The following is a 15,117-nucleotide window of genomic DNA, read 5'->3' on the forward strand; positions in this document are numbered from 1 at the left end:
AAAAGTTGTATTCTTAGTTTCACGTAGAGCCGGAAGCTCGATATATGGCTATCATTCAGTCAGAAAAAATTTGAAAAAGCAGGAGAATGCTAAAACCTTGGCGATTTCCAATCTCCGGAGGTTACAACTGTAATATTCATAGCAAAGACCCTGCTGTATATCATGCCCAACCAAAGAGTGCTTTAACAACGATCTTTGTCATCATGATGCTGTGCCAGCTATGCCAAGAATAAAACAGGTGCCCTCTAGAAACGTTTGAGTGGAGTGTTACCTGTCGTTTACTAGCGGGCCATTCTAGGGATCAATTCTTTCTCTGAATAGTTCTCTCGACTACGTAAGAAGTCTCGTGAAGTCTAACAGCAGCTCGATTTGGGGAATCAGAATTCTCAATCACTAGCGCTGATCTCACCACAGCATTGAAGTGAAGGCTTCCTTTGTCCAATGACACTCACAGTATGCTGGTAGTCTCCATTTCTTATTATTTGACTTGTTTAAAAGTAGTGCACCGCCGCTTCTTGAGAAAATAGGTAAGCCCTTGTTGTGTGTGTGTGTGGGGGGGATCTAGACTACAGCCCGCAACTTCAAAGCATTATTGCTTTAGTGTCAATGCATCTGAATCTTGAATTTTTTTTTTTTTCTTTGTGGAAGTTAAAGGCTATTAGATATTTCGATCCAGATCGGTATCGCTGGGATCCATGGTCTTAAAGTTGTAGTATGCCACCACAAACGACGAGTCAACCAAGTCTGTTCACCTATATTACTAGATTTGAAGCGTTTCAAGTTCAAAGCTTGTCCAAACAGGACATGAATTGTGTCCCTATGGTGCATCGAGTGGGGACGTACAGAAACACTTGTATAAAGGTCCATGCAAATCCTACATTTGTTTCCTTGCATTATTAAATCTACAATCTCAAGCAAGTAGTTTGGGAACAGAGGGCTAATGTTGAAAATGTGATGAGCACGGACTTATTGAGTCAATTCCATCACGGACCAAAGGGCTCTTGATATTTAATTGTGTTACACATTTTCAGCTGACACAGTACTTTCTTCGACCCCTCTTTAAAATGCTACACAACAGAAGACTGCACCGTGTAGAAAAGGCTTCCAACTATCCGAAAGATTTAAGCCATACCTCTTGATCAACGCATGGAAGTCTCGCAAATGAATTTGAACATCGATGACTCAGTTTTCAAAGCTGGCCATGTTGACCAAAATGCAATATTTTCCGACCCAAGTGCCCAGTAGCATACTCTGACTATAGCTTCTGTCAGATCAATCTTCTAATTCATCTTTTTGACATATGCATCTGTATCTGTAGATGTGGGATCAAGAATTGTGTTGAGGGGTCTACGTCGAAGAAATTGCCCGAATATTTTCGAGTGCTCGGCCAATTGCCATTGTTGGAGAACGCTCGTTTTAAGTTTTATGTTTTCCCTTGAGATTCCCCGGAAAGCTTCGCACATGAAGGTGTCAATTTATTCGAATTGCATATGATACTGACACCTTTTTCCAAGTACGACGATTAGCAAACTTTCATTTGGCCACCACAAAGTTCATCAAGCTCTCCGAATTATTAACTTTAGAAAGGAGTTGTTCTTAGCAACTCTACTATAGGTCGGGGAATGATTGAACGGTCAAGCAGTTTTGTGTAAAGTTCTGCATATATACAAAGTGGAGTTGGAGAACTCCTTCGCCATATGAATGATTGAAATTCCCTCATATCTGCAAACAGTTTGGCCTGAATTTTTAGTTTCCATTGACCATCATGGACACTTTGGAGATTCATTCCAAAGACTTCCTTGTCAAATGGATCCACGCTGTCGACAATTCTTCTATTGTGTGGCAAGTCAAACCGTTGAAGAAGTCGATCAACTTCTCCATCTACAAGCGAGCGACCATTAGCGAGAATGACTCACTGAATGATAACAGCGCAACTCATGACGATCTTGATGATGATCAGGTTCAGGAAAGTACGGCTCACTCCAATGGTCCATTGAATGAGCAAGCGTCCGACGTGTCCCGCTTGAGGTCAGGTTCTGTCGCCTCGGTGAATCAAATCACGCAGCTGAACTCTCTCAGAAATAAATCAAGATCTACGACCTTCTCAAACAGCTTGAATGGCTCCAACTTGGTTCTTGTGAAGGACTATTACAAACTTGTCCCTGGTGAGCTTGTAAGAGGGCACTTCAATGTCGAAAAGGAGGGAATGTATGCTTTCATTTTTGACAACTCTTTTTCAAAGGCTGTCAGCAAGAAAGTTTTGTTTAGTGCTAAACTTGTCAGCAATGTCGACACGTCGTCTATCCCAGTTTCTGAAGAAGGTGACCATTTGAGAGAGCCACTGGGGGTGACGGGGGATACCTCTGGTGGAAACCGCCGCATGCAGCTGCTGGATGGTGAGGTCATGATGACTACGTTTCTCAAAAGGAGAAGAAAAAAGCTTCAGGGTTTTACCAAGAGAACCTTTGTGTTAGATCTCAAGTACAGCACATTATCGTACTTTAAACTCAACGACAATAAATTGAGAGGCCAGATGCCAATCATCCACTCTATTGTCAGTGCAAATGCAAAAACTAGGGAAATTTTCATTGATTCTGGAATGGAAGTCTGGGATCTCAAGGCACTCAACCAAGAGGACTTTGAGGCTTGGGTAGATGCTTTTGACAAGGTAAAGAAAGGCTCTTATGAGGGCTCCTCAGAAAAGCCGACATCCTTTAAACCTATTGACGGAAGTACAACCGCCGGTATTCCTCAACTCAGTGAAATCAACCAGCAATTGACAAACTTGTTGAAGGGAAGTCATAATATGAGCCGTGATCAGCTAGAATTCCGGTTGCAAGAAATCTCAACTAGCTTACAATATTTGACTACGTCGAAGAGTCAGATTGATGGCGAATTGACCCCAGTTCTTTCGAACTCTGAATTCTTTGATGCCGAAGAAACATTGGAAACATCATCTCGAGGTGTGGTTTTGATGGATGGTGCTGACCGCAGGCAACAATCGGAGGATGATGATGAGGAAGAGCATGAGGAGTCCGATCTGTCTTCAGATTCAGATTCGGAGGATCTTCCCGCTCCCTCTGTATCAAAAGCTGACGCTACCCCACCTCATGAGGGCGAGGATATGGACGGTCCTCTTTACCCGTTGCCTTTGGATCCAATCACTAGGGATCCAGATATTCCAGTTTGCGATCATGAGCCACCAAACTTACTCTCCTTCGTCAGAAAAAATGTTGGGAAAGATCTCTCTTCCATCGCGATGCCTGTGAGTATGAATGAACCCATCAATATACTCCAAAAGTATGCTGAGCAATTGGAGTACTCTGAGATGATCGACAATGCACTTGATGGAACCTATCCCGAGGACTCCGGTGAGCTCATACTTAGAATTGCAGCCTTTGCCGTGAGCAATTTGTCTTCGTTTCGAAAAAAGGTCAGAAGCATTCGGAAACCCTTCAATCCACTTTTAGGAGAAACCTTCGAATTGGTGAGAGAGGACAAAGGCTTCAGACTCATTAGTGAAAAAGTTTCGCACAAGCCGCCAGTCTTTGCAGTGTTTGCGGAGTCAGATCAGTGGGCATTTGGCTTCTCTGCTTCGCCATCTCAGAAATTCTGGGGTAAGACGTATGAAGTGAGCACCAAAGGTACAATGAAACTTTCTATTAAGTCCACAGGTGAAGTTTTCACCTGGTCACAACCCACTAGTCTTTTGAAGAATATCATCGCTGGAGAAAAGTACACGGAGCCATCTCTGTCGATCGTTATCAAATCCAGCTCTGGTCAGAAAGCAGTGGTTGATTTCACGAAGGGTGGCATGTTCAGTGGTCGGTCTGAGGATCTCACAATCAAGGCTTACAACTCTGCCAAGAAGCAGTTGCCTTACACGGTTGTTGGAAAATGGACAGAGAGCATGGTTCTCAAAACAAATAATACGGAAAAAGAGATTTGGACTGCTGGGAACCTTCTTCCACAATGTGAGAAGAAATTCGGATTCACAGAGTTTGCGGGTACTTTGAACAAAATAACGTCCATTGAGAAGAACAATCTTCCTCCATGCGACTCGAGATTGAGACCAGATATGAGGGCTTATGAGGTGGGCGATGTCTCCAAAGCCGAAGAATTGAAGATTCAATTAGAAGAAGACCAAAGGTCGCGCCGTGCAGAAATGGAGCTGGCTGGCAAGACCCACAAGCCCTTGTTCTTCAAGCAAGTTGGAGACACTTCCCAAGCTGATACTGGAGAATGGATTTACGATGCGGGCGTCAACAGCTATTGGAATAGGAGATCAAAACAGAACTGGAGTGGTGTCCAGCTGTTGTGGTAAGCTGCAAGAAAAAAATTTTTTCAAGCCGACCTTAAATTTGTTTTTATTAAAGAGTTTGTCATAAAGTCGTACCATTGTCATCAAGTCGTACTATTGTAGTTAGAGTTTGAGATTGAGCCGCTCCTCCGAGCTTGAGCGGGACAGCATGTCGATGTAGGATTCGTCATTTTCTGAAAAGTGTATCTGAGGCCGCCTCTGGAAAAGAAGGAACTGAACTTGTTTCCTGAGGCTGTTCACAAGCCCTCGCTGTAGGTTCAATTCGTCCTTGATGACAAAATTCTCGTTCACAAGCGAATTAACTAGATTTTCTCTCTCAGTGACAGCATTTCGCTCCCTCTCAACGAAGGGAACAAGTTTTTCTTCCACTTCCAACTTGTGGCGCTCAAACTCACAACGAAGCCTGAGACATGCCTCCTTTCCGTCATCTCCTATAGAGCCACCGATCTCTTCAATCGGTTCACAATAACCGAGATTAGTGACTCGTCCCAGCATGACAGAGTCGAGTACTTTGTTTATCGAGTCCTTTAGGTACCTGTTATCTGAGGATATCAGATTGATCTTCTCTTCGAGCATTTCAAAATGCGGTAAAATTTGGAAAAGCGAACAATTACCCTTAGCTGTATGATTCTCTAAGGAAGGCTGATTGTGGCCGATCCAGGTACATCCGATTTCTCTAGCCGGACAAACGAGTACACCTGTTTTTGAACAGTTATCCTTATGCTTTTCTAAAAGTTTCTGCGGTATCAAGTCATTATCGCATAAATCACAAGTCGTGAAATTAGCGTCACATTCATTCTCAAGATGGTCTGACTCCGTCACTTTGTTTATCGATGAAGAACATTTTGAACAAGGAAACATTTCATGGACACACACATCTGTATTTATAGTAAATCTCCTTTCAACTATTTTCGAGCATCTTGTTCCTTCATCCTCGCATTCTTCCTTATTCAGCTTTAGTAATGACGCAGAAGTTGGATCTATTAACCCATTGCAAACAACACCGGTAAACCCACAATCATGAATAACGTGTGACTCTAACTCCCATCTTCTCCCTTTCCATTCACATCCTCGGTCCTGATTGAGGCATGAAACCATAAGCTCGTCCACCATGTTAGTGATGATCAAAGGAGTGGGAAAAACGTCATGGGAATTCGATTTATCGAGGGGAGTTCTGTCAAGTGGACAAAAACCTTCGTTTTGCGATGGAGCATTTGACATATTCAAGCATTCTTCAATACATTCCTGGCAAAATGTGTGGCCACATATTGTCGTCATGGGTTTAATAAACGGCTGCTTGCAAATAGGACAATGCAAATGGTCAGTACAATCCACATAGCGTACGCTTCGCAAATCTGGCTTTGCTGAATTGTTTACCATATCGAAGAGAATATTCATCTTCGAGGCACTGACATCTCTTGAATGCGTTGAGGATAGTCCGGTTCACTAGTTCGATAAATGCAGTCCACTTTAATGCTCCACCGCGGTAAGTTTTTCCCAAGTTACTGGTTAACGGAGCCAGTACTCATAACATTGCTTGAAGTCTCGATCTACGATAGACAACAAGAAAACTCGACAGCGACGAGGTGTTGTAAACATGTCATTATCTCAAATTAGGGAGTTGACGAGGATTATGCGCTGTGGACCCAAAATTTATACAGCCATTTCTCGTATTGATCTTTGATCCGATATCGTAAACTTAAAGTTTGTACGACAGATATTTACTGCCTTACTTTGTCTGTCTTGTCGTAATGAAGGTTGCACTGGTATATGAAGCATGTGGCGCGAAAGGTCAATTTCAAACAAAAGAATCTCCACCAATGCTGAAACGACCCATGATCAGGCATTTTCTGAACCACCATCTGAAGGCAACTGCATCACCCTTCGGCATCGGCAGGCGACCTCTGAGGATATTTCAATCTCGCTCGTTAGGATGATCATCACAAGAGAATCACGGCTTCTCAAAACTCGAAAAGATCACATCAGCTCTATACTTAAGGAGCACGGCCTAAAATCGGGTACTAAATTGTCCGAATCGAGGACTGATGCTGACTTGCGCGATATCTTTGGACTTACGGTTCAATTCGAAAAGACAAATATGGAAGTCAACTCCAACCTAGATGAAGAGTCGCGGGATTTGATAAGGGACCTTTTACTACCAGGGAATGATGAAGATCTAACTGTAAGGGACCAGCTGCTGCCAACATTCTTTCTCCCTCCGATATGGCACTCGACGGCTCTCTTGATAATCTTCTGCTAATATCTGGAGGGCTTCTTTTGTTGATAGTTTGCATAATCGTAGTCAGTGAGGACAATATTCCAGAAACTTCATTATTACGAGAACTCTCCAAATTTGGCATTGCTCAAAATCAGAACTTACTCGTTCCAAGCCTCAACTGCGATATAGTAACTCTCCTCCAAGAACTTGTAAAGAAGGAGTATCTACGGAAAACTGCTCTGGAGTATCAGGAACATCACGCTAATGAGAGTTATTATGGCATTGGATCGAGGATAACTCGTACGTTTGACATACAGGAGCTAAAGGGTGTTTTGAGCACAATACTAGGGAGTCATGATAATTGGTCTTCTAAAATAGACGTATGTTTGGGTCGTTGCATCCCTACAGGCTGAGGACGTCATTATATAACAAACTACATTTTTAGCCTCCGAACTCGTAGAAAGAAGAGTGAAAACTCTGCAATGAGACCAAAATTTTTCACGAGGTTGTTCTGGCTCTTTCCGCCTTTTCCAAAGGGTCATATTGGCTCTATTCGCAATTATACGGTTCACTAGGCGAGCAGACGCTCACTTAAATCCAGTGCGATACGGACTTGCCAGGAGAATACATGTGAGATTAAACGAGGCGGCGCTCACCGGACGCGACAAAAAATCATGTGCTATAAAGGTGTCCATTTTCGTCTTCCCCACCATTTTATTCGGATACACACCAGTCTTTTGAAGAATTTAGATTAGTTTACAAACTCTTGAGACGTCATGGCATTGGATACATTGGATTTCGCTGTAATAGCAGGCTTGGCTTTGGCAGTAGCCTTTTATTTCGGAAAGGACTTCATCTTTGGGTCTGATAATGCCACATCAGCTGGCTTCGTCGCTGGTGGCGATGAAAATGATCGTGATTTAGGAGCAACATTGAAGAAGAATAAGAAGAATGCAGTTGTATTTTTCGGCTCGCAAACTGGTACTGCTGAAGACTATGCTACCAAGTTAGCCAAGGAATTACATTCTAAGTTCGGTTTGTCGGTCCTTATTGCCGATATGGCTGATTATGACTACGAAAACTTTCATGATTTGGATCCAGATTATCTCTACTTTTTCCTTGTTGCAACTTATGGTGAAGGAGAGCCAACAGACAATGCTGTTGAATTTTTTAACTGGTTGGATGGTGATGCTGACCAGATCTCCAATGTCAAATATACTGTCTTTGGCTTGGGTAATTCCACTTATGAGTTCTACAATGCCATGGGAGCGAAATTGAATGAGCGTTTTGAGGCATTAGGCGCTGAGAGGATTTCGCCGTATGGACAAGGCGATGACGGAGTTGGAACCATGGACGAGGATTTTTTGTCCTGGAAGGAAGAATGCTTTGATTCTCTCAAAAACAATTTGGACTTGGAAGAGCGTGAAGTGGAGTATGAGCCTTCTTTCAAATTGATTGAGGAGGACATTCTGGCAACTTCAGAGGGTGTCTCAAATGGTGAGCCAAATAAGGCCTATGTCGATATGAAAAAAGATTTGACGAAGGGTCCATTCGACCATACACATCCCTACTTGGCTCCAATTAAAGAGACGCGCGAGTTGTTCCTGTCCCATGATCGGGCATGTGTTCACGCCGAGTTCGACATCTCTGAGTCAAATCTCAGATACTCAACCGGAGACCATTTGGCAATCTGGCCATCCAACTCCAATGAAAATGTTTTGCGCTTCCTCGATTGCTTTGGATACGTCAAGCGCAAAGATGAAGTCTTTTCACTTAAAGCTTTAGACTCCACAGTTCTGATACCATTTCCTGTTCCTATTACGTATGAAGCAGCAGTTAGGTATCATATGGAAATTTCAGGCCCTATCTCTAGACAAGCATTGGCATCTATCGCTCCCTTCGCTCCAAACGAGGAATCCAAGAAGGAGGCTTTGAGATTGGGTTCTGACAAAGCTTTGTTTGCGCAGCAGATCCATGCAAATTACTTGAATCTTTCTGACGCTCTTTTGAAAATCTCAGGTGGTGTTAAATGGGAGTCTGTTCCGTTCGTTTTCTTGATTGAGCTCATGCCAAGTTTGCAGCCTCGATACTACTCCATCTCATCTTCCTCGCTATCTGAGAAGACATCCATTCATGTAACAGCAGTTGTGGAGATAGAGAAGCACGGTGACCACACTGTCAGTGGTGTGGTCACTAACTTGCTCAAGGATGTTGAAGTTCATCAAAACGGTACTAAATTTGTCCACAACATCAACTACGATTTGAATGGGCCTCAAAATAAGTTCAAGGGCTTCAAGTTACCAGTGCATGTGAGGAGATCAACGTTTAAACTACCTTCCAATCCGGCCACTCCAGTCATTTTGGTAGGCCCAGGTACTGGTGTTGCTCCTATGCGTGGCTTCGTAAGGGAACGTGCCAAACTCCAGAAGCAAGATGCCAATGCTACTATCGGAAAAACTCTCTTGTTCTACGGTTGCAGAACTCTGGATGAAGATTTTCTTTACAAGGAAGAATGGCCCGAATACGCGAAACAATTGGGAGACCTGCTTGAGATGGATGTGGCCTTTTCAAGGGAGCTGGCAAACAAAGTCTACGTCCAAGATAAAATTTTGGCAAGGGGTCAGATCATTGACGAGCTTTTAAAGACTGGGGCCTACATATATGTTTGTGGAGATGCTTCTAAAATGGCCAGAGATGTACAATCAACTTTTGTCAAGATTATCTCTGAACAAAGAGGTCTTTCCGAGGAGAAAGCTGCAGAATTGGTGAGATCCCTCAAGGTACAGAACCGCTACCAGGAGGATGTCTGGTAATAGAGTTGACTCTGTTGACTATTGAATTTTCGTCATACAAGTGTCACATAATAGATGAGCCTCGACATTTGTTTCTAGTTGTAATCTAACTTTGATTGTACTCGACTTTGCTCTCTTCAAGGAGAGTTGCACGGGGGCCAGTTCAGGGCACTGTCGTTTTGTAATGCCTTGACTTGAAACTGTACCTCTTGCCAATAAGTAAAGCGAAGGGGCGATTTGGGGTCTAAATCAAACACAGTAGGGGTGACACTGGTCTCAAAATTAGTTGATACTTCCAATCTAAGAAATACCCCAACATCTCTGAGGGACATCCCCCACAAGATTTTATCCAGCACATCGTCTTCAGTCTCTATAGTTGATAGGTCTGGAACGTTATATTTGTTCTGCAAATGCTGTAGATGCTGAAAGATATTGTTATTGGTGTTCAAATATTTAGCAAGTATTCTTTCCATAGAGACGCCGGATTGCTCGAATTTATTCTTTATCAGTTCAGGAATTGGTGCCATCAAGTCAGATACTCCGTTTGAAATTCTTGACTCAATGACTAGGTCGAGAGGACAAAAGTGGCGCTTCTCTTGGCGACTCTGAGCAAGACAGCAATTACGGCAATAAATTGATTGGCTTGGAGTCAACCACTTAGGCTTCAATTCCAAGATAACAATTTTACTTGCGCGCAGAGCATCTAATTGCTCAATGTGTAGCTTGACGTGTTTCGAGAGCTCAATACTCAAAGTGCAGCTATTTATCAAATTCTTCATAACAAGTGCCTTATGATCATCCACAATATCAAATACACTCTTGAGTTGGCTTAAGAGTTCGCTGTCCAAATCGAATATTTGATATTCTAAAAGACATTCCCCGAGCTCATCTCTGAATTCCTTTGTAAATTTGAACACCTCCGTATTTCGAATGAGTCGAGTATGACTTTTCTTTCGTCTCAAGCGCATAAGTTTGTCACTAAAGAACTCTTCGCGGCCACGATACTGTAGAAGTATATTAGCACCTCCACTTGCGAAGAATTGCCAATCACGAGGCACTATGCTATGATTCAAGACATTCTTCCGCCCAAAAGATGTCATACTGTAACTATAATATCACCTGGCCCAGTAAACTTGACGAAATCGAGGGTACTTCTCAGATGACCACGTTTAAAGGCTAAATTCCAAAACTTATGGAGCCTATGAAAAGAAGCCCATTCGGCGTGATGGCTATTGGGAATGATACGTTCAAGGTTCTTGTGATCCATACAGAAATCATGAGAGACACCTAAATGCCGGAGCGCGTTAAACCCGATTACGCAATTAGGCCTTATTAGGACGCTTTCCGAACTTTCAAGATTTATCTTATAAAGTCCATTCGTACCGTTCAACACGATGTCGCTATCTCCATTCATCACATACGTTGATGACGTAGTTTCATACACTGGATTCGCGCCGGTCCAGGCGACCAAGGTTAGAGGATTTGGAAACCTCCAAACATCCGATGCAGACACCTTCAAGATATGGTAGTGGGCATTAGACTTTGTAGCTGAAACAATGAAGGAGGTCCCCACCTCGGACGTTAGTTGATCGAAAGTGAGTTTGTTTATAGATTCCTGCGCCGTTTTGAGGTATTTGAAATCCTCATTGCAAGCAGTGATACATCCCTCCCGCACTTTCAAAATCGATCTTCTGGGTAAATCAACTTTGACAGACTGGTTATTGTAGTTGATCGGGTGTATCACGGATGCCGCAACGAAGGGACCTGCGCCAGTAACTCTTGGTGAACTTAAAACCTGGTAGGAGAGTTGGCGTGAAAATTGAAGCATATGTGGAGTTTTGTCAATCTCAAAGTGAAGACTAGTTATGCCAAATTTGTGCGAAAATCGAGTGGACAGCGGAAAATCAAGAAGTTCACGTTCGTGCCCTTTTAATCAATTTTGAAATTAAATTTGTCAAAGACAGCTTTGATATAAGTAGTTTATTGAAGCATGTGACTAGAAGGTTGGAACCGTACTTGGGATTAACTGCTCGGATTGTCGCTTTTCGGATACAATAGAGGAACGCATATTTTTTTTTTTTTTTTTTTTTTTTTTTTTTTTTTTTTTTTTCGCCCTATGTCTTATAGCTATGAGAGGCATCCATGGCCTTGTGCTGGCCAGCCCAATTCGAAGGAGCTTCGAATTGTCGATGTGCGCGAGACAGCGATTAGGAAGCGATTCAATCAACGTTTTCATTAAAAATTAAAAAGCAAAAAAGTAATAGAAAAAAAAAAAAAAAAAATCGATCAGTTATGTTGGTAGTCGCAAAACTCCGCTCAGCTCAACATAAGAAACCAGCTTTCTCCCCAGATAGGGTTTTTCATTCAACTCTATATTGTCTGTTGTCTTAAACGGAAAGATCTTGTCTTAATGTCATCAATTCCTCGACCATTCTTATCAAAGCTGAAACTCTTATGAATCGAAGTACCGCTACGAAATATACGGAAGTGAGCGAGTGGTATAAATTGAAGTATGATTTACTCACATGGATGGAAGTGGTACAATAAGATTGAGGCCAAAAAAAAAAAAAAAAAAAAGAAAAAAAAGTAAAAGCTTAATCTGCGACACTTCCAGTAACACCCTAGCACAATTCAATTATTCAAGCCCTTCGATGTATCTTGCTACGATGTCATCGCAGTCCGTGATAATCTTTAGGGTTGCGCTCTCCAAGAATGTTTCATCAATAGTTTGACCTATTCTCAATGCAGCCGAGAAATATTTCCAAAATCGTGACCCAATTTTCAAATCATGGATCATCTGATCCGAGCTGACACTATTTGAGCTTGCTAGATTGATATTGAATGTTGGATTCGACTGTTGCATGACGTTACTGACCAAATGATCGAATGATCTTTGCCTTCCTTCACTGTCTTCGCAAGCTTGCTCCTGTAGTTTGAAGCAGCCATCGAGGTATAATTCACACATGACACCGAGAAGTGTATTGTTTGCGTCCTTAAAGAAAGGTAATTGATCAACAATGGAATACCACAGCTGTCTATTCTCAATTTGAAACTTAAATGTTTTGTGTCTGGTCAAAACATCTACTAGGCAAATCCTTATTGAGTCTCCAATAAGTTCTCTCACAAACTGATGATGGCTCCTGAAGCTCAACAAACTCCTCGAAATTGGCCCTTGATAATTTATAGGATTGATGTTTAACTTCTGCAACGAAAACACTCTTGAAATAATTGAAATTTGGAGTTTTTGCTCTTCACGCAATTGGGAAAAGGCTTGATCTCCGAACTTGAAGATATTGGCAACTCCCTGATACTTCAATTCCGTGGAAAATAAATTGAAAATCTTGAGCTTGACCAATATCAATAAAACCATTATCTCTTCAATGAAGTGGTCTTCAATTTCAGGATATTCCAGAATGAGCTCCTTGGATACTTTTATCAAAAAGGAAGCGATATTACGCCCCACTTCCCCGAGTTTAATAAAATGAGACCCCTGAGCACTGACGTTGAGATTATATCGATATTATCGCCAAGGTCTTCACCAATCTTGGGTTTCTCTTCGAGCGAAGGACACTTGCTCGAAAAAATCCTAAGAGAGAATAATTTGGATTCTTTAGAAAAACTCCACGAGCCTAACCTGGCCGACATGGGCATGCTCAATCTAGAATTGAGATCAAACATCTCTTCTGTAAACCACAAGCTGACAGGAATGCGTTTCACTTGGTAATACCTAGCCAAAAGTTGGGTGACTAAATTGAATTGTGCATCAAGGACTTGGGTTGTGAGTCTCGATGAAACGAGTTTTTTGTAATCCTCACAGCGTCCTCCCTCCAAAGGTGGACGAATGCTTAAATGATTGAGCGCAATTGCCTCCAAGATTTTAGACGGCATGAGACCAACAGACAAGTAATAATAAAGCTCTGATGGAAGTCGTTGAGAAACAACATCATGAACCTCTGATGGGATTTTGAGCTCAATTGGAAGCTCCAGGTCCTGTTCAGGGTCTTGCTGGTCCTTCACATCTGTTTGAAACACGGACAGCTCATCACTCAATCGGTCAGCCTCAATCTCAGAGATGTAAAGTTTGACTTCTCCGTCAACATTCATCACAGGCATGTATTTAATAGCGGCAAGCCCCTTGCAATAAAGGTCCATCAAATCATCATCATTGAAAGCTGCAACATATGAGTAGAGGCTTGACTCATTTTGGAAAGTCTTGTACTGATACATGAGGTCCAACACATACTTAAAGTGAGTCATTTGTTGGAACTGAGAAGCAGGGTTATGCTTCGGCATCGGTGGCAAGGTGGAGAAAGTAACGGGCTGAGCGGAGCATCCAACGATAATGCTGACATCGATTAGCTGACTTTCACTCAAGTTCAACTCGTTAAGAACTTTATGCTTGTCGACGAAGCGGAAATCTTTGGAAAGAAATTCCATACCCAAAATAAACTTGTCAATCTGAGTGAGCAAAAGGTCTGTAGATCCATATATACAATCGATTATCCCCTTGTGAAACATGTAAGACAATTGATGGGATGGATCACTGGGGCAGACAATGAAATCAATGTCATACTCGATGAAGTATTTGATAAGATCGTTGGTCATCGGGCGGGGTGAGATCAGGTCTGAATGGAGTCGAAACGATTCATTCAAATGTACCGCGGGTTACCTGATGGGCTCGACCATTTAGTATGTAGCCTAGTCCATGTGATCTCTCTATGTTTTTCAGCTTCGGTGAGATCGTTGATAGTAATTGAATCGCTCTTCTGAATATGCAAACCTGGAAATACAAATAAAGGTCTGATATTGAACTCCCGAAAAACAGCTAAATCTGACTCAATGTAAGCTTTCAATGAGACAGGTATACCACCTATTCCCAGAAGTAATTGCTCCTTTTTGTATGTATATATCCGACCCAAATAGTGTTCCACATCAATTCCAAGAGTTGCATTTTGCAATATTTCAACGGGGCTCACACTAACAAGCTTTCTTTCAAACAAGAACGATTCTAAAGAGGTAATTGGCATGGCTAAGAACTGGGAGAGATCTGAAGCAGGTTCTCGCTTTATTGACGTGTTGATGTCAATCCATAGCATATGCAGGTCTATTTCACGACGCAAAAGGACATGGTTTGGTCATCTTTCTAGTACTTTTAATTTAAGCTGAATACGGAGGACGAAGAGTAAGACCAGAAGAGGGAAAAGAGACAACCCGAAGATGAGTAGATCTTGATCATGGTTAAATGAGGTCAGCCAGGTGCCAAAGTTCGACATAGGAAAGCTTTGGCGGAAAGTAGATATCATTTCTGCTACGACGACATCATTTCTAAGAAATATTTAACTTGACTTTTCCGGCCCGAGAGGTAAGCAAAAGATCAAGACTGTTCGAAGAATGTTTTTCAATCGAATGGTTTTGCATTGAACAGTCAACTATAGTTTCTCACTTTGCAAGGTTAGATCGTTATATTGTGGTTGATCCGAAAGGGCGACAACAGAACCTGATTCGAACTTACGATAGATGTTCAGCCATTGTATGGAGGGCGTATGGGAAGCATTGTATGGAGAGCTCAGTGAGGATCAAATTCAAAGATTAGGGGCAGAAGGCCGGTGCCTGCTGACATTCCGGATGCAGTGAAACGTCTGGGCTTCAAAGGTGTTCGTAAAACCTTTCGAGAAAAGTTGTCTTGTTTTAAACCCGGGACTTTCCCGAAGATCCGCCCTCAAGCTAATGAGGAAAAGAGATGGAGGAAGTTCTGGAAAGACTTCTATTACTTGAAATGGACGCGC

General features: G+C 42.3%; 4 protein-coding genes across 4 annotated transcripts; 2 read left to right on the forward strand and 2 right to left on the reverse strand. All coding sequences in view use genetic code 12, as the record gives it.

The window, feature by feature from the left end:
* Positions 1 to 1,765: 1,765 nt before the first annotated feature.
* Positions 1,766 to 4,324, forward strand: OSH3 (oxysterol-binding protein related protein; the record flags this gene model as incomplete). Its single annotated transcript, XM_025483625.1, has 1 exon — positions 1,766 to 4,324. One exon carries the CDS (start codon positions 1,766 to 1,768, stop codon positions 4,322 to 4,324), a length of 2,559 nt encoding a protein of 852 aa, XP_025335860.1.
* A 99-nt stretch (positions 4,325 to 4,423) lies between these two features.
* Positions 4,424 to 4,897, reverse strand: CXQ87_005199 (uncharacterized protein; the record flags this gene model as incomplete). Its single annotated transcript, XM_025483626.1, has 1 exon — positions 4,424 to 4,897. The coding sequence occupies one exon, from the start codon at positions 4,895 to 4,897 to the stop codon at positions 4,424 to 4,426; it is 474 nt and encodes a 157-aa protein (XP_025335861.1).
* A 2,418-nt stretch (positions 4,898 to 7,315) lies between these two features.
* Positions 7,316 to 9,352, forward strand: NCP1 (Ncp1p; the record flags this gene model as incomplete). The annotated part of the gene is made up of 1 exon (XM_025483627.1): positions 7,316 to 9,352. One exon carries the CDS (start codon positions 7,316 to 7,318, stop codon positions 9,350 to 9,352), a length of 2,037 nt encoding a protein of 678 aa, XP_025335862.1.
* A 3,032-nt stretch (positions 9,353 to 12,384) lies between these two features.
* CXQ87_005201 (uncharacterized protein) lies at positions 12,385 to 13,936 on the reverse strand (the record flags this gene model as incomplete). Its single annotated transcript, XM_025483628.1, has 2 exons — positions 12,385 to 12,502; positions 12,834 to 13,936. 2 exons carry the CDS (start codon positions 13,934 to 13,936, stop codon positions 12,385 to 12,387), a joined length of 1,221 nt encoding a protein of 406 aa, XP_025335863.1.
* Between the last annotated feature and the right edge of the window lie 1,181 nt (positions 13,937 to 15,117).

This window comes from Candidozyma duobushaemuli (assembly GCF_002926085.2).
Source record: "Candidozyma duobushaemuli strain B09383 chromosome Unknown G_B09383, whole genome shotgun sequence".
NCBI classification, from domain to species: Eukaryota; Fungi; Ascomycota; class Pichiomycetes; order Serinales; family Metschnikowiaceae; genus Candidozyma; species Candidozyma duobushaemuli.